Source organism: Pelmatolapia mariae, linkage group LG3_W (assembly GCF_036321145.2).
Source record: "Pelmatolapia mariae isolate MD_Pm_ZW linkage group LG3_W, Pm_UMD_F_2, whole genome shotgun sequence".
In the NCBI taxonomy this organism is placed as follows: Eukaryota; Metazoa; Chordata; class Actinopteri; order Cichliformes; family Cichlidae; genus Pelmatolapia; species Pelmatolapia mariae.
Window position 1 is genome coordinate 28,904,572 of NC_086229.1, and position 20,411 is coordinate 28,924,982.

At 41.3% G+C, this 20,411-nt stretch overlaps 1 protein-coding gene across 1 annotated transcript in view; it reads left to right on the top strand.

Moving 5' to 3' along the window:
- Positions 1-1,026: 1,026 nt before the first annotated feature.
- Positions 1,027-20,411, top strand: part of LOC135932639 (uncharacterized) — a 38,968-nt gene continuing 19,583 nt past the window's right edge. The window contains exons 1-2 of the mRNA XM_065470143.1: positions 1,027-1,115; positions 19,061-19,408. Of these exons, the coding sequence (XP_065326215.1) occupies positions 1,079-1,115; positions 19,061-19,408 (385 nt within the window). The 5' untranslated portion in view covers positions 1,027-1,078. The remainder of the gene's footprint in view (positions 1,116-19,060; positions 19,409-20,411) is intronic.

A 20,411-nucleotide genomic window follows, 5' to 3' on the forward strand; every position in this document is an offset into this window, starting at 1 on the left:
ACATTGGTCAGCAGGTTCTCGATGGTGGATCTGTAGAAGGTCACCAGCAGCGGGGGGTGTAGTTGTTCTTTCCTGAGCACCCTTAGGAAGTATAGCCGCTGGGCCTAGTTGGTAATAGTCTGTACGCCTTGCCACACCTGTCTGGGGTCGTTAAGATGTTCCACTATTCTCCTCTTGTATTCTGCTTTGGCTGTTCTGATGCCCCACCTCAGGTTGGCTCGAGCGGTGCTGTACAATGCTCTGTCACCCGACCCGGAGGCTGTATCACGGGCCCGGAGGAGCATACAGATCTGGCTCGTCATCCAAGGTTTCTGATTCGGGAACACCTGGATGCGCTTTTCCACAGTGACGTTCCCAATACAGTAATTGTGGTAAGACAGTACCGTATCTGTAAATGTTGCCAGATCTTCATTGTAGAAGACATCCCAATGTGTGTGTTCAAAGCAGTCCTGCAATCGGGGGAGAGCGACCTTGGGCCAGGTGGTGATGGTCCTCTTTATGGGCTTTGTTTGCCGGCTGAGGGGGGTGTATGCTGGGTGGAGGAGAAACATCAAGCATGCTCTGTAAGCGTGCTTGATGTTGGAATACACATGATCCAGAGTGTTTTCCCCTCGTTGAGCATTTTACATGCTGGTAAAATTTTGGTAAAGCAGTCTTGAGATTTGCCTTATTAAAGTCCCCTGCTATGATGTGGATGGCATTAGGATGGGCGCTCTGGTGAGAAGTGTTGGCATTTAGCAGCAGAGAGAGAGCTGTGTTTACATTAGCGTCCGGTGCTACATAGACTGCCGTGATTATTACAGCACTTAGCTCTCTAGGCAAAAAAAGAGGGTCTGCACCTCACCATCATGAACTCCAGGTCAGAAGAGCAGTGTCTGTCAACAACAGTGCTGTTGTTACACCAACCTTTGTGCACGTAGATGTAGAGTCCCCCTTCCTGTTAACTTCCTGTTCAACCGAAAGTAAACTTTGTGTGTGGGGGTGTTTGGAAGCTGCAGGTCTGTCCAGCTGTGGGTTTGTTGGGTCAGCAGAGGATTTAACGGGACTTTGTGTCGGTTTGAGTTGCTTTTAAAGAAGGATGAAGACGCTGGTGGTGTTCCTGCTCCTTATGAATGGTAAGTCTCTGTTTAACCTGCAGCAGCTCCGCAGACAGTCCTCTGTGAGCGGAAGTGTTACACTCAGGTAAAGTAGCCTCATGTCTGCGCTGTTCTGAAAAACGTCCTACTTTGTGAAAATATCCTGCCTTTGCGTAAATTTATAGTCATGTCTATCAATTGATGGAAGATTGGACTTCCCCCCTGATCCTTTGATTCTGACCTGGAACAAGAAATGACTCCGAGACGAACGCTTATTCAATTCGACAATTTTATTCACCATGTACAAAAGCCTGCTGCAGATCCGACGGGCACTTATACTTTTTCAGAGTTCCTCATTCAGCATCTCCCTATCCTGTTTTCTTAATACTCTGTGTTCTTCATGCACAGTTTCAATAAAAAACATCTTTGTATGGTTTCTGCCCCAACTTCTATTTCTACTTTCTCTGCACATGCTCACACTTCCTCTATGTGTGGGTGGCCTTTACATGAACTCTCTATGCACCTTAAGCTTCGCTACTAAGTTCTGTTTTCCATTCTACGCTGATCTATACCTTTCTTTATACTTCTCCAGTGCTGTTAGACACTTGTTAATGCTTGTTTTGCACCCTTTCCTGTAAGTGTTACTTCCTGCCTGACTACTTCTCTTTTAGAGCTACACAGAAACCTACCCTTACAAGAAGGCCTGACCTTAAGATAACCCTCTCATACTTCAATGCAACAATATTCTATTGCTAATCTTTATAATGCAGCAATCTAATGCTACTGAGTTATAAAAGGTTTCCACACAATCCGTACTACCTTATCAGAAAATACGTCCTTACGTGATTTATGCCTCCATCGTACATATCTATAGGTAGGTCGTTCTGATGGCCAAATCACTATCAAAACGTGCTTCCTGCACACATTCATCTAATGTTAACACAGAATACAAGAAGAAATGGAGGGGAAAAGACAGCTGTTTTTATTAGAACGTTTTACATGTTTTCCTCATTTTTTTTTTGCATTTCTATTCAAGATTGCTCTCTTTATATTTTGCACATTCAAAATGTGCCCATCATTGGCAAGAATCACACTGCACCTGGAAAGGAAAAATTAATGGCTCATATTCTTTTTGGTAAATACTTTAGATAACATTTTAAACATGATTAGCAAGCAATGATAATAAGACTTGTGTTGTTGTGGTTTTTTTGACCATTTCAATCATGCTGCGGTCAGCATCAGTGTCATAGTCCTGGGTCATTGGCCCAGCATTTTGTGTTTATTATTATTATTGTTATTATTATTACCATCATTATTATTATGTTATGTTCTGTCTATATGTATTTGGGGTTGGATGTTCTAGGTCTTTGGTTATAGTTATGCTCCCGGTCAATTTCGTGTTCTTGGTTTTGTCAGTGTATACTTCCTGTTTTACTTCGTAGTCCCATGTGTGACTCCTCTGTGTTCCGTTTTGTGCTCTCCCTGTCTCATCTGTGTAATTAGGATCAGCTGTGCCTCCCTCCGGTTTGCTGTTTTGTGTTCCTCAGCATGTGTATATATAGTGTCTGGTTACCTGTGTTCCCCGTAGGTTCGTCTGTGTTATTCTGCGTCATTTAGTCATCTCTGCGTCTCTCTGCTCCACATCCTGCTCTCTGTTTCCAGCTCTCTATTCCCTGCGTACCTCCTTATGTCTTTCCCTGCGTGTGACCTTGTGAGTTATGGTTTCGTGTTTTGTCATTATTAGTTTTCCCCCAGTTTAGGTTTATGTTCGGTTCTGCCTTCGCCTTTGTTATTGTGCACTGTAAATAAACTCACTCACACCTCCGCCGCTGTCTGCAACTTGGGTCTCATTCACTCCACCACACGACTGCTGCCCCAGACGTGACAATCAGCATGCAACACAGAGCAAACAATGCAGTAGTCCTCGGTGTTACCTAAAACACATTCATTTTTATTTGCTGTTGTTCAAACATTATTTCTTTAATTGATAAAAATATAAATAAATTAAAAAAAAACAGATTTTCATTTAATTTGTAACAAATTAAATATATTTTTCACAAAGTGCAGCTTTAATAAAAAAATAATAATAATCTGTTTATAAAGCACTATTTAAATTGGAAGTACACACTCTAACATGATAAGGACATTACTGGACTTACCTCGATGTTCAAGTAGGATGCAAGCTATCTCCATTCGCTCCAGCACAACTGCTTACGTAGTGGTTAACACCCCACTGACTTCTCCAAAAGCAAGATAGTCTTCTACAAACTGTGAGATTTATCATATTTATAATGTAAACTCTTAATTATAGTTTACAATAAATTGAATCATTTGAATAAGTGCTTTTAACAGTAAAACTCCGCAACTGCTGGAATCCTGTTGCTTATTGTGTTGGAGAGTCTGCAACTGCCACTCCAGGGTGTCTTCATGCCCTCGCATCCTCAAGAAATTCCTAGTTGAAAAAGCAATTCATAATGAAATGAGAAATGTTTTTTCAAACAATAATACCTCAGTATCATACATACCTCCAGTTGCGCAGAATTTTCCTGTCATAACAATATTAATTCCCCCTGAGGTCTAGAAATGTTGACAATCTAAAGAAAATAAATAAATTAGAAAGTAAAATAGTTTTTGCCAATGAAAACCAATTTAATAATAACACATTCATCCAGAAACTGCTTCACAACAAATTACGCTAATTAATAACTAAATGAACACATACCACAAGAATCCAGTGTGAACCAAAGTTCACAGGGCAGAGCCACATGTTTCAACTGGGAACTTTATCTGTGGGATTGGAAGTTTAGAATAACTTTTATTTACTTAGGTACCATGCGTCTCAGGGTGATTTCAAATATAGTTACTGTCACGACTCGGGCAGCAGTCGTGTGATGAATAAATGAGGACCCAAGATGCAGACCGTGATGGAGATGCGAGTGGAGGTTTATTTACAGTGAAAATAACAGAAGTGAGGGCAGGACTGAACATAAACCTAAACTGGGTGAAACTAACAAACAAACCTGGAACATAAGGTCAGCGGGAGAAACTCAGAGATGGCAGATGAGGACGGCAGAACAGGGAGACGTAGGGAAACATAGGGAATGGACACAGACGACGCGACCAGGAGCACAGGCAGACACGCAATATAAATACACACACCAGGTAATTAGGAAATGGCAGACAGGAGGGGACACAGCTGGAACTGATGGACATAACAAGACACAAACCTACAAAGTAAAGCAGGAAACTCACAGACTGTTTTACACAACCAATTGGGGACACGAACAGAACACAAAGGAGAGACACAGGTAGGAATGAAAGAAACACACAACTCAAACCCTAAGAACAAATACAAAATCAGAATAAACTAGAAAAAGGATAATAATAAACTTAAAGCGCTGGGTCACCGACCCAGGACCATGACAGTTACACTCGTGGTCCTAAGGCCAAAAAACCGCCATGCCCTATAAAATTGTATATTAATATTTTTCCACTTTAACTGAGTCACTCTTTTAAAACTACTTCTGCCTAAAATATTCATATCAAGTATTAATTATATATTTTGGGGTTTCAACCCTTTAAATCCCAGTGTCTTTACATGAGCGCACTGTTATTTTAGCCGAAAAAAAAACAAAAACCTTAAATATTTTTTATAAAATACATTTCAAGTAATATTTTATTGTTATTATGATTAGGCCTTTATATTGGTCAAAGATTGGCACCAACACTGAGTTTGATCCATCAGTATTTTATTTGCAGGGGCACATTTAATGCATGCTTCAAATGTGGAAAAATGGCGGACAGATAAAAAAACATTACAAATTTAAGGCCAGTAGTCTAAGATGAAATCCTAACGTTAAAGGAATGAGTTAGTTTTTGTTATAATAAATTTGGACTGAAAAATGAAAAATGTTTATCATGGTTTTCATTGGGGCAAAGTTCAAGGGGGACGAATACTTTTGCAAACCACTGTACTTGTAACACTCCGAATTATTACCTCAGGTTTTTCTCTTCACATTTTCTGTAATATGACAAATATTTTACTGTCAAGTTACCTGTGACATCGAAAGTATCTATTTAAATTTAACCACCTCCATTTGCAATAATGTGACCAAAAGTTACATTAACGTCTTTTCAACTCACTTATGAGGTGCAAAATACTTATGCATCCAAGTTTCATTTTTTTCTCTTGAATCTCAGTTACCCATTACGTTACAAATACATCACTATATTTTTGACTCTGACAACACAGAAAACAGAAAAACATATTTTAAGTGATGTTTTCTTCAGCAAATTTTTACTATGTCCACCTCTGATTATCACTTATTCACTCTTAAGTAAAACATAGCCAGCAATGCTCCTGAGATAAAGAATTAAATCTTTAACTTTTGTTGAGTAAGATTATAAGTTTTATTCAATTACTTTTTTTTATCACCTCTTGCAGCATGTTCCTGATGCGCTTGATCTTAATTTTTGCATCACCTCCTTCTGAAGAGGCCAGGGAATACTGGTCCAGTTTTTATGAATGTTATTTCCAAGTTAACAGTGGTGATCCTTTACAATTCATTATTCATCTGTGGAAAAAGAAGAAGAAGAAGACACAATTAAATAGTACAAAATGTTAATGTAATACACAATGTCACCTGAGCAATGGCGGTACATTAGCTAAAATCCAATACAGTGCTGTAATTTTGTGCTTTTTTTCTTGAGGTACCAAGTGGATTACACACTTCAAACTCAGAGGGAAATGGCTGGACTCTCTCCTGATAACAATTTATTGTACCCTGACAAGTGAAAAATTTTAATTATAAGTGGAAAAACTGACAATGTACTCTCTTATTTGTGAGGCACGTTTGCTAGCTAAAAGAAATGGCTAGCTAACCTTTTTAAAAAACAAAAAAACAACAACAACTCTACTCTGCTAAATTATGATTAAAGCCATCAAATTTCAGGTCTTTAAAGATGACATTTTAAAGTGTAAATATAACTTGTAATTCATCTATTTAGAATTCAGTAGTGATGTGCGATACCACTGATTTCCTTTCCGATCCGATACCAAGTAATACTCAGGGTGGTATCGACGATACTGATCCGATACCGATACTTTGTACAAAAACTTATTTTATTTATTGTATCTCAAATTATAGCTTCATAATAATTACAGGACATCAGATTACTTGTTTTTATCACTTAATAATGCAGGGTTCATCATATAGAAATAAAAAAACTGAAGTTGTGCGCTATTTGAACACCTTGCCTGCCTGCAGCACTAAAGGACTCCGTGAGAGACGTCTGTCTCGCCCTAGCAGCACCTGTCCCTCTCCTCCTCTTCAGTTCGTCTCAACATACGCTCGTCATATTCTGTGATATGATTTACTCTGAGGTGTTTGACAAGGTTAGTGATGTTGCCACAACCATACATGCCAACCCTCCCGATTTTTCCAGGAGAATCCCGAATTTCAGTGCCCCTCCCGAAAATCTCCCGGAGCCACCATTCTCCCGAATTTCTCCCGATTTTCCACCCGGACAACAAAATTGAAAAACCATATTGCAGAATTCATAGCGCGGCCCAGCCAATTCCAGTTTCCAACAATGACGACAGCTACTTAGTTTTAATATTACTCTTATTTCTCTTTCTGGGTCGCAAAAAAACTTTTAACATATTTTCAGGTGAGAATGTAGCTGTGTAAACTTCAAATATCTGAGCCGATCGACACATCGTTTTCAAACCCCCGCGGTCTTTCACTACTTAAACATGATGCATAAGTCACTTTCATAACTTAAAAATGTTATTGTTTGGCTTTTTCAGTGTTTTATTTGTTCGTGAGTAAATCGGTTTTAGATTAAAGTTATTAGATTAGATTAAATTAAATTTAACTTTATTAATCCCTCAGGAGGGTTACTCCAGGGTTTTCACACAGCTGAATAAACGTCAAACAGAAAACTGATTAAACGAAGTGTGAGACGGTCGAGAGTTTACGCCAGCGCCCTGTTATATTTTAGATAGCAAAGAGCAGACGGCAGTTTCACTCCACCGACGGATCTCGTGCCGTACTACCCGGCTTTCTTTAGACCGCGACGGCCGGGTCCTCAGGTGGAAGCAGCCTCTGAATTTGGACACCCCCGCTGTTTCCAGACATTTAACGTATTTTATCCGATAAATAAACACTGTAAAATGTATTTATCCCCCCCCCAACAGCCCTTTTGAATATCTCCTTAGTATGGCCACAACACCTCACGTTTTTGCCACATGTATCGCAAACCACGTCTCAGTTTTTGTGGAGGTAAAATACGTCCGCACATGACTCTAATTACGCTCAGCCATTGTTGTGAGTGCGCACGCCAAGGGGCTGCGAGACAGACAGCCGTATTTCCGCACATGACTATGAAAGGCGGAAGATGAAGTAGTTCCTTTGAATGTAGACAATCCGAATGTTATAGTTTCTTTCCACTGTGTTCCTGTTAATGATAAACTACAAATTTACCCTAAATTACTAAAATATCGATATTTTAATGTGAGAATCGATTCTAGAACATAAATGATTGGTATCGGAGGAATCGATATTTCAGGATCGATCCGCACATCACTAGAATTCAGTGCTTTGTTAACTTACCCAACACACTCTCGGGAAAACACACCTCTACTCCCACAAAGCGAGAAGAATGCTGTTGTGCCCGTGATGATACAAACATATGCTACGGGGTTGCCCTGTGCTGCATGCATGGTCTCATACAAACCTATGACTAACCAAAGTAACCACCAAAGTGACAGATTTAAGTAATAACAGAAAAAAATACCATGCCTTTTACTTTTGTAGAGTAACAACTCAAATAACAGGCTAAGGCTAAGTTTCAGTTTACATCATGTAGCTGCCATTGTCAGACTAAACTTACACAGTAAACTTATAGAACTAGTACATAATAATAAAAGAGTATAAAACAAGAAACTTACCAGGTAGTGTTGCCAACCTCTGTTTCTTCTTTTGCTTTTAACGGTAGTTTCAATTATTATGTTATGGTCCAGTGCGTGGCAACTCAAACGTGAAGGATGTTTAAACTCGCTTTTACATGTTACACAAACTTAATATTTTTTGTTATTGATTGATCACAAAAGTATTTTGTTCAATGTACTCAAACATTTAACCCATATGGAAAAGAAATAGAAAAAACTTATAAAAGACTTGCATCAGATTTGGCTTGCTTCATATAGTAAATCATATAAGGCTTATATGATTTACTCATGAAAGTGGCCACTTCCTAATTACTTTCATATATTGTTTTAGGAAGTATCCAAAAAATACAAGTTTCATTTATATAATTTTTCAAGGGACCTTATATCTGTTTTCACTCTCGTATGCCTTTCATACAAGTTTCACACAAGACCGATACAGACTTTATAAGATTTATATATATCTTTTCCATATGGGAAATTAAGGAGGTGATTTTTAATTTTGTGTTGCACTGACTTTTAACATTGATTAGTCAACTTACGGAAACGTGTACATGTAGACAACTTACTTTTTTAAGCAGAAAAATGCTTTTTTGTTAAGTTCTACCTACAAACAGCATGATTATTTTTACAGGCTGTGATCAGCTGACCTGCTGCTCTTTGTCATTCATATGAATCTCTGCTACACTTGATGTAAGCTAACTGTGGCCATGAAACCACAGCCACTGTGCACCAGTCAGACACTGTTTTTTTTTATTTAAATCCATCAGCAGAAATGACCTGACACTAAAAAATATTACTCCCTTTATGCCTGCTCCCCTTCAGCAGAGCTAGCTAGACGCTGAATTACTGCAACTAACAACACGTGCAGTCGTTCAGGTGTTGTGGCAAAAACAAAAACAAAAAAAACCCCTTTAACCACTTTTAACCCCTGACTTTGACACATCTTTTTATGTGATATCTCCTGGTGATTAATAAATGAACAGGATTTACTTTGATGTGTTTCTGGTCAGGCTTAAATCGGTTAAAGGGTCTCAGTGATGAAATACTAATAATAACTCCACAAAGTATCGAGTCTGTTTTGAAAATGTAAGGAGTAGAAAGTTCAGATATTTGTTTAAAATTGTAGGGAGTAAAAGTAAAAAGGAGTCACAAAAAAGTACTCAAGTCCAGATAGCTGAAAAGTTTACTTAATTATTTACTGCGCAACCCTGGAGATGAGAAGTTTTTATTACTCACATTATGTAAATTAACTAGCTGTTGATGTTAAAGTGTTAGAATTGTCATCAGTTACTATGAATCTATGTAATCAATATACACTAATAATGTACCATTACACAGTATTAACTAGGGATGGGTATTGATAAGATTTTAACAATTCCGATTCCATTTTGGATTCAGTTTAACGATTCGATCCTTTATCGATTCTCTTATCGATTCTTTTGAAAAAGGAGAACACTAAGGTCGATTAGCTTAGAACTTTGTTTTATAGCTTCTCTTTGAACAAGATAGAAATTTAGGAGTAATATGGCGTTACAAACCCAACAGTGCAATCTCAAGAGAACCAGCCTTCAATGGGGTGTCACAGGGTCCCCAGGAAAAAAAAAGCAAATGTAAAATAATAAAATAAATATTCTTCTGTACTATAACATAAATTATTCTGTAGCAATTACACAAGAATATCCAGTAATGTCCCTGCCTACAATTAAACACCTTCACTTACCGAAAATCGGGGGCATCTGCTGTGACAAATGGGTGCAAGGCTTTGACCACAAACTTAGTCACTGCTCGGTGACATTCGTCTATCCTGGCCTGAAAGGAGACGCTACCGGTAGACTGCAGCGAGAACTGCCAGCATCTGAGCCAGCCAGACTCTGTCTCTCTCATCACGGTCACCTAAATGCACAGTAATGGCAGGTTTTGTAATAAAGCAGATCGCGCGTGTTTTGTGAGCAAATGCTTTTGCAGATTCGTAGTGTTTCCTCCCTTAAGTGAAATACCTACTTTGCAAGTATTGCAAGTTGCCCTGTTGTCATCCGTTCTCGTAAAGTATAAACAAACTTTTGAGCGTTTGAGCCGCCATGTTTCCTGCCAGGTAAATGACGCTCCGCAACGTGGTGATGTCATTCGGGGCGACTGGAATCGATAAGGGAATCGTTTGTGTTGCCTCCCTAAGATGATGACCAGAGGGGCAACTGGTTTCCTGTTCAACAACGTGTGGTGCTGTGATAAAGAATAGAAAAAGGGACACACGTTGAGCTGATGTCAGTTTCACAACAGGAAGGTTTATTCTTCACAACAGCTTAGAACAGCTTCAGGTATCACCATACTAACTGCAAAGAAATGGCCTTATGTTTCAGTCCAGTTTACCATACATGGCCACAGTTCCCTGAGCTAGAGACTGTATAAATCTCTCAATACAACTTTGACAAAACATAAACAAAATGTTGCTTAAATCCATTGATAATATCAGATCCACAATGTATCACAATAAACACATTTGTTTTACAAGAATAAACAAAACACAATAGTGTACTCTGTACTTCATTTTTAACTACATTTACAAACATCATAAAATTAACTCGTTTTTAAACATTTTAATTCTCGTTCAGCACTAACTTATTTATGTGAAATGTATTTCCACTGTACTGACAATATAACTTCTGTTTTTTTAATATACAGCTATTTTACTCTTTACAAGAAAATAATGTCTTTGACATAAAACAAACATTCACTGTTCTTATACAACCTACAACTATATAAAGTGCAATGCTCCTTTAACAGCGTTCACTACTACTGTGCAGTCAGCATTGATCAAACAGTTTCCTTATAACACTCTATAAATGTCTTTGTATTAAACCACAGACTTGTTCTTGTAACCACAACATCAACCACAAGAATAAAACATAGTATAAAACCGATTTATCAGAGTACATAATACATTAAGAGTTCACAGTCCAGAAGTCTCTCACAGGTCAGATTAGCTTCCCCACACACACTCAGTATCCCACATTAGCCCAGTCCGCTAGCATTAGCATCATTTAGCCTGCAGCCTTAACCCACAATTCAGACACAACTCAGAACGAATCCATTTCTTTAGCGAGTTGCGCTCATTACCCACATAAACAACATCCTCTGTTTGTAAGGTCTGCAGTATACATTCATTTAAATGCATTTACTAACCTGTGATAAAGAATAGAAAAAGGGACACACGTTGAGCTGATGTCAGTTTCACAACAGGAAGGTTTATTCTTCCTCTGTGCCCCAAAACGCTACTCGATACCACTGCGCGTAATGCGCCCTCTAGCGGCTGGATGCAGAATAGCATTGTAAACTGACAGGTACACAAATACAATCATAACAAAAACCTTCAGGGGGGGGCTGTTTTCCCCAGTTTATTTCTGATACCAGATTTTACTAGAAAGCTATTTTCAACTCTCTACACTCTCCCCCACTTAAAAGAATGTCTCCTGACATTTGTTTCTTCATGTGTGGACCCATCAGTGTATGAGTGTGAAGTCATTGTGGTAGTACGGCTGGGAATAGATGGGGTGAAAGAATGATGGGACGCTGTGTGTCCACATCCAGGGTTGCCTAGCCGAAAGGGTGTTCATATCTGCCCTCCAGTGACAGTATGATGGCTGACCCAGTGCGTTGTACGTGAGTCTTTCTGCTGGTCTCCCCCTCCTCTGTGACCTCCTTACAAAGTCATTTTCTCTATTTTCTCCATCCCTTTCCTCCATGTCTTTTTCTGCTAACTCCTCAGCCTCTACAACATCTTGCTCTCCCCCATATTCTGGCCTGTCAAGTGGACAGAACTCTCTCGCTGTCGCACGTAGCTTGGGCTCGCTTTGAGGATTCTGCTTCGGAATGACAGTTTCCTGTTGCTGAGGGTGCTCCTGTTGCATGGCAGGTCCTTGTTGTTGAGGGTTCACGAGTCTGTAGCATGGAATCTTGCTCCGGAGGCCATGGTGGTAGGTATAACTATCTTCCTCATCAGAGCTACTTGTCGCTGTTTCATTGACATCTCTTACAGGTTGTCTTTGCCTTTTTGCTTTTGTCTTTTCTTCCACAGGAAGTTCTTCCTCAAAAGGTAAGTCGTTTACTGGTAGTAGGAGGTTTCTATGAAGAACCCGCATGGCTTTACTACCTCTCTCTGGCTGTACCTTATAGACTGGTCCATCTCCCAGTCTCTCCACCACGCGATGTACTACCTTCTCCCAATAGGCGCGCAGTTTTCCTGGCCCTCCTCTCTCTGACAAATTTTTCACCAGTACTCTGTCACCTGGCTGGAGAGTGGTACCTCTTACATGTCTGTCGTACTGCTTTTTGCTTTTGGCTGAGGACTGTCGGCTGTTATTTGCAGCTATTTGGTAAGCGACTCGCATCCTCTCAGCCCACTTTTGAACAAACGTTTGGTGGTTTTGTGCCTCAGTGTCTTTCCCTTGGTGAAAAAGTAGGTCAACTGGTAGCCGTGGAGCCCTGCCATACAAGAGAAAAAATGGAGAGTACCCTGTTGCGTCATGCCTTGTGCAATTGTAGGCATGCACGATCTGAGGCAGATGATCTTTCCATTCACTCTTTTTCTCTTCTTGTAGGGTGCGCAGCATTTGGAGAAGTGTACGATTTAATCGCTCCACTGGATTGCACTGAGGATGATAAGGAGTGGTGCGTGAGTGTGCAATTCCTGATAGTTCTTGCAGTCTTTGGAACAGGCTGTTTTCAAACTCACGTCCTTGGTCATGATGCAACTTCTCTGGATACCCAAAGCGAGGAATAAAGTCCTGAAATATCTTTTCAGCAGCTGTCTTTCCTGATTTGTTTCTCGTTGGGTATGCCTGCGCAAAGCGCGTGAAGTGATCAACGAGGACAAGGATATACTCACATCCTCCTTTGCTTGGCTCCAAGTGCAAATAGTCAATAGAGACCAACTCAAAAGGTGCACTGGTGGTGAGGGATCCCATTGGAGCTCTCTGCTGGATATTGGGGTGCTTCTGTTTAATACACTGGCATTTTTTTGTCACGTATTCTTCCACATCTTGCTGCATGTACGGCCAATAGAACCGTTCTCGGGCAAGATGTATCACCTTTTCAGAACCTACATGCCCCATGTCGTCATGTAAGCTTTTCAGTACCACTGATTTGAGCTGTTCAGGGAGGACCAGTTGTCGGTTTTGGATTGTTTTTCTGTAGAGTAGTCCCTTTTCTACTTCTAACTTGTTCCACTCATAGAGCAGTCTCCTTGTCTGTTTAGACATTGTTTTTTTCTCTTTTTCATTTGGAGTCCATGCTCTCAGTTTCAAAGAAGTAACTTCTTTAATAGCTGGATCTGCTTGTTGTGCAGCTCTCATATCTCTGGGAATGATGCCTGAAACACTATTGTGTGGTATAGCATTTCCATTATCACCGTTTAGTTGCAATGCAGCCACCCAGGGAACATCATCGTTTTGCACCAATTTTGTCCCCTGCCACACGGCAGAGACCACCTCCGGTGACACTGTCTCTGTATGGTCATTCATCTGCTGCTGCAGGTTCACGGGATACCTGGACAACATATCGGCATCAGCGTTCCTCTTTCCTGGTCTATACTTAATGTCAAAATGGAAATCCGCCAACTCCCCAACCCATCTGTGACCCACAGCATTCAGTCTTGCTGAACTCAGGATGTAGGTCAAGGGGTTATTATCGGTATAGACCGTGAAAGTTGGTGCATAATACAGGTAATCCCGGAACTTGTTGCAAATAGCCCATTTAAGTGCCAGGAACTCAAGTTTGCCCGAGTGCAGATGATAGTTCCTCTCTGCAGGTGTTAAGGTCCTGGAGCCGTACCCAATGACACGCAGTTTGTTGTTTTGGCGTTGGTATAATACAGCTCCCAGACCTTCGTTTGAAGCGTCTGTGTGCAACACAAATGGAAGATCAAAATCTGGGTAGGCCAGGATGGGGGGGTTTGTCAACATGTCCACCAACCTGGACACCACGTTCTGATGTTCAGTAGTCCAAGTGACAGGTGAGCGAGAGGGAAGTTGCCCCTTGTTCCCTTTGGTCGCTGGACTTTTTCCCTTAACAGTCTGAGGCTTAATGGCATGACCTGTCTCAGCTGGGCTTTGGAGAATTTCAAACAGGGGCCTCGCCAGTCGTGAAAAGTCTTGGATAAAGGACCGGTAGTAGCTGAGAAATCCAAGCAACGTCCGGACCTCTCCAACTGTGCGAGGCTTCTTGTCTTTCAGGGCCAGAACTGCTTCCAAATCCTTTGGATCGATCTGAATCCCTTCTCCTGACACCACTCGCCCGATGTACCGAATTTGTTTCTTAAAGAGCTCACATTTGGCTGGGCGAAGCTTAATACCGTGTTGTCGCATCCGGTGGAACACTTGTCTTAGATGGTCTACATGTTCATCAAACGTTTTGGAATAGCAAAGGACATCATCCAAATACGGCACGCAACACTCGTCTCTGATGCCCTCTAACACTCCCTCCATGCACCTCTGAAAGGCAGCTGGTGCATTCGTCAGGCCGAAGGGTATTCGTACCCATTCGTAGAGTCCCCAGGGTGTGCTAAAGGCAGTTAGAGGTCTTGACTCCTCACTCACAAACCCTTGATGGTACGCACTCCCTTGGTCCAAGATGGAGAACCATGAATTGCCTCCTAGGCTGTCCAACAAATCCTGGATCCGTGGGAGTGGATGACGATCTGGAACGGTTTTGCGGTTAAGCACACGGAAGTCAACACACAGGCGAAGACTGTTGTCTTTTTTTCGCACACACACTACAGGTGAGGAATGGGCAGAAACAGACTTCCTAATCCACCCCCTGTTTAGGAGATTCTGGATATACTCCTTTACCTCCTTAAACAGTGGCCGTGGAATGGAATTGTAGCTTTTTTGAACTGGAGTGTCATCAGTCGTATTGATTTTGAGCTGTAAGCCAGGGACACACCCAATGTCTCCTTCATCACGAGCAAACACGTCTGATTCCTCATAAAGCATTTGCCGTACCGTGCTCTGGTCAGGCTCAGGCAGGTGATCTAAATCAACATTTGGATGCCATCTTTCCTCCACACTGCCAGCCCGGCCATTTTCCTTCCCATTACTTTGTTCTTCACTGGTTGGACTTGTTTGGGTAGCGCACAGAAGGGTGTCATTGTGTGGTTCTCCAGGCCCCTGCATAGTTGGATGGATGTTTACAGGCGTGCTTTCAACAATTTCTTCAATGAATCCTAACACTGCTTTTGGAGGTAAAAAAACATCATGCCTTGTTGAATTCTGGATTGGTATCCTCACTATTTTTGAGGCGCCAGCCGGCACATCAACGAGCGCAGGAAATAACTCCAACCCATCTGGCAAGCGACAGTCTACTTTCGGCTCAAACAACATGACTCCTCCTCCAGGAAAAGCTCTCATGCGGCATTTCACCTGACAGATCTGACTGCGGTGGATGGTGAGTCCCTTCTTTCCAACTCTTAATACTGGACATTCTGACTCTTCCAGGGGTTGCTTTGTGTGAACCACCGAAACAAGGCTTTCAGCATTACTCTTCTGAATTCTCAGGGCTTCTGAAAGGAGACTCACTAAGTTGCCGTCGTCTCTTTGATCACCATTCCCTGCAATCATCTCTTGTATCACATTGAAGCCTAGTAGCGGGCTGCTCAGCCCTCCGCGACTTACTAGCATGGGAACATGAATAGCAACTGAGCCATGTCTGCTACTTGTGATCTCAAGAAAAACTTCTATCCATCCTTCAAACGGCACATCTGTCCCATTAGCTGCAGTGACTTTGAGTGGGTGATCTGAGAGTAGGCTTTCCAGTGGCCTAATTGTCACATTTGGCAAGGCTTTTTGCACCCAAGATTTCTCCACAATACTTACTTGGGCCCCACTATCCAACAACATTTGAAGTTTGACCCCATCTAGATAACAAGTTACCATACACCTACCCCCAATCAGCTGAGCAACACGCTCCCTTTTGGACACTTGACACGATCTGGAGGTCCTGGTTGAAGATGGAATTTTCTCTTTGGAGTGCAGCTTCTCTGGGATTGGGGACTCTGCTTTCTCCAAGGTCACTGGTGGTCCCTCCCCAGCGACCTCACCCGGTTTCCCGACAGAGTTCCCTTTTGTAAGCAGCCAATAGCTCTGTGTCCCTCTTTTCCACATCGGAAGCAGTGTGAGCAGATGTCATTTCCTTGGGATACACATTGGTGACATTTCCCTTTAACTTCAGGCTTAGCTGACTGTTTTACGTGTGGCAAAGGGTTGTAAGCATTTTCTGTTGCCACATTCACTACCGGTGTGATGGCTTTCTCCAAACTTTTGGCCAAAGATGACACTTGGGCTGTTAACTCCTGTATAGCACTGCGATTGGCCTGCACCTCTGCCTGCACTTGAATGGCATTCTGTTTGTCACTGTCCAGCTGGGCTGTATTGATACTGATTGCTTTTTGTTTGCATACCTGTCCCAACCTGGTTTTCCTCTCGGTGTCCTCCCTCAGTGATCTTGTGATCACCTCGAGTATAAAGTCGTCAGTCACATTCATGTCTGAAATATGTGGTTGAAGATCTCGTCTGATGTATGAGCATTTTTCATTCATCCCCTGGTAAAGTGAATGAAGAAACACCCCCTGCACCAGTTTGCTGTCATATTGAAAGTCTGTACCTTGTTTAGAAGCAAACATTATACGCTGCTTGACCCCCGTTAGTCTATACATAAACTGTTGTGGGCTTTCTTTGTCATGTTGCTTTGCGTTACTTAGTTCCTGGAACAATTCAGTACTGCTCTTATCCCTAAGGTGTGCTTTAAGGAACCTTTTTAACTCAGCAAGGGTCAGGGTGTCTTTGGTCATGAGCATGTCTTTAAAGGTACCAGGCTTAATTACCTTGAGCACTGTTCTTAAGACCTCAGCTTCTGAGAACCCCTCAGCCAGACCTTCATCAATTTGTTTACATAGACAGTTAAAACTCAAATCAGAAGCTGAGTCTGAGATTTGACCACCATGTATCTTAAATTCTCTATGTGGTAACAATGCAGCAACATCTGTCAGTTTTACTAAACCAGTTACAGGATCAGCAATCACTGATGTTGGGACTCTCTTATTCATTACTGATGCTACTACTGCTGGTTCAGTCTCTGATACAGAAACAGCATCCCCTTCATCAGATGCATGACCAAGTTCAACAGTTACCTGGGGTGCTTGCAGGTCATCAATGAGGTCACGAAATGCAAGCAGACGAGACATGCCCTGATCTTCGAGGCTCTTCAGTCGTTTACTTCTCAGAAAGTCAACGATAAAGTCAAAGAGCTCCACCTCAGTTGCATCCTCACCGGGAACATCTTCCACCTCTTCTTCTTGACACAATACTGCAAGTTTATGTAGCAGGTCCCTGTTAGCGGCTCTGGTCAGCTGATGAAGCTGGTTCTGGATCTCCCACTGTAGGTCATGCAGAGAGGCCATGTCTGGATACCTGATGTCAATCGTTACTAATGCTGTGCATCAGAGGGATATGGATCCCGCAATTCTTGGCTGATTAGCACCTGACCGCCATGGCGCTAATCCCGGACGAGCCCCCAGAATTGTTGCCTCCCTAAGATGATGACCAGAGGGGCAACTGGTTTCCTGTTCAACAACGTGTGGTGCTGTGATAAAGAATAGAAAAAGGGACACACGTTGAGCTGATGTCAGTTTCACAACAGGAAGGTTTATTCTTCACAACAGCTTAGAACAGCTTCAGGTATCACCATACTAACTGCAAAGAAATGGCCTTATGTTTCAGTCCAGTTTACCATACATGGCCACAGTTCCCTGAGCTAGAGACTGTATAAATCTCTCAATACAACTTTGACAAAACATAAACAAAATGTTGCTTAAATCCATTGATAATATCAGATCCACAATGTATCACAATAAACACATTTGTTTTACAAGAATAAACAAAACACAATAGTGTACTCTGTACTTCATTTTTAACTACATTTACAAACATCATAAAATTAACTCGTTTTTAAACATTTTAATTCTCGTTCAGCACTAACTTATTTATGTGAAATGTATTTCCACTGTACTGACAATATAACTTCTGTTTTTTTAATATACAGCTATTTTACTCTTTACAAGAAAATAATGTCTTTGACATAAAACAAACATTCACTGTTCTTATACAACCTACAACTATATAAAGTGCAATGCTCCTTTAACAGCGTTCACTACTACTGTGCAGTCAGCATTGATCAAACAGTTTCCTTATAACACTCTATAAATGTCTTTGTATTAAACCACAGACTTGTTCTTGTAACCACAACATCAACCACAAGAATAAAACATAGTATAAAACCGATTTATCAGAGTGCATAATACATTAAGAGTTCACAGTCCAGAAGTCTCTCACAGGTCAGATTAGCTTCCCCACACACACTCAGTATCCCACATTAGCCCAGTCCGCTAGCATTAGCATCATTTAGCCTGCAGCCTTAACCCACAATTCAGACACAACTCAGAACGAATCCATTTCTTTAGCGAGTTGCGCTCATTACCCACATAAACAACATCCTCTGTTTGTAAGGTCTGCAGTATACATTCATTTAAATGCATTTACTAACCTGTGATAAAGAATAGAAAAAGGGACACACGTTGAGCTGATGTCAGTTTCACAACAGGAAGGTTTATTCTTCCTCTGTGCCCCAAAACGCTACTCGATACCACTGCGCGTAATGCGCCCTCTAGCGGCTGGATGCAGAATAGCATTGTAAACTGACAGGTACACAAATACAATCATAACAAAAACCTTTAGGGGGGGGGCTGTTTTCCCCAGTTTATTTCTGATACCAGATTTTACTAGAAAGCTATTTTCAACTCTCTACATTTGCAAAAATGGCAAACGATTCCAAGGAATTGAAACAGTGGGAACCGGTTCTCAACAAGAACCGGTTTTCGATACCCATCCCTAGTATTAACCTGAATGAATTTTGCCTCCAGAGGGTTACAGCTGTGAATGATGTCATCAATGGGCATTTGTTTGTGTTTTTATTTGTGTGTCCTCAGTTTCCCAGCATGCCCTGGCTGTTGTGGTGGAGGTGAATGAGGGGGAAAGATATGTCCTGCTGCCCTGTCAGTACTTGGGGTTTATACCTGAGAATCCCACAGTGATGTGGACTCGCAGTGATCTCAATCCCAAATCTGTCCATGTGAGACAAGAAGAAACAGACGATCTCAGAGGACAAAACCAGCTTTACAGCCAGCGCACATCGATGAGACCTGATGCTCTGGACACCGGAGACTTCAGCCTCACTCTGACAAAACCAACAAAGACTGACAGCAGCATCTACACCTGCTCCATCAGTGATGGGACAGAAGAACGGCGACTGAGAGATATCCAGCTGCAGGTCAAAGGTCAGCCACAAACACCTTGTGTACAGGTCAAAGATCCTTCACAGATATTGAGCTTTAATCCTAGAAACTGAAACAGAAATTGATCATTGAGATTTTTCATCCAGTTAGTCCTGATGTAGTCCTGATGTAAATATTACGCTCATGTTAGGAACCACTCGAATATGTGTACATATCAGTGTGATGTGTAAATCAGAGTGTAGCTAGTAACTGTAGTATCCTTAAGGGTAGGTTTTTTAAATTTACGGTTTAACACGTTACATTTATCAAAGATTGTCTACGACAGCTGACTGCTGACATGAATACCTCAAATATGTTATCCTACACCAGATCAGATGTTAGAAGTTATACACACTACAGAAGAGGACAAATTATTAGCCCGCCTATGAAAGTTCATTTTATAAAAACATATTTACCGGGTGTCGTTAAAGACAGGAAGGCATTTTTAACAAAGCAGTTTCAAACCCTCTAGTTTTGTTTTTCGTCATTATATGAGTTTACTTTGCACACATAAACAAAGTTATTAACCAAAAAACAAAAATTACCTCATGAACAGATTTTTTCTCAAGTCCAGATTTATTTTGTCTTTGGCCCGATGCTTTCTGAGTGAAAGCTCAAACCCTTGAGTATCAATACCTGGAGTTTCGATACTCGCCATCTTGATTTTCTCAAGATAGATAAACGAGAGACAGCGTGCCAAACACACAGGCGCTGTTTTGTTTTATTGTTTTTAGTTAATTTTGTGCCACATGTCACTGTCTTATATTCGCCAGACATTATTGGAAATAGGTTTATCCACCCAAGTTTTAGCTCGGCTTGGAAGTGACAACCAAGGCTTCCTGCCTCCCTATTTGAAAGACTTACCACCGTACTGGCATTCTTTACCTCTGCCACCTGAAGCGACGCAGGAGACGAGGTAACTGTGGAGGTTGCATTGTCAAGTGAGAATCCAGTTTTCATATTTTCCCCATGAGCTTTGCTTCATTCGTCGATTCTGTCCGCGACT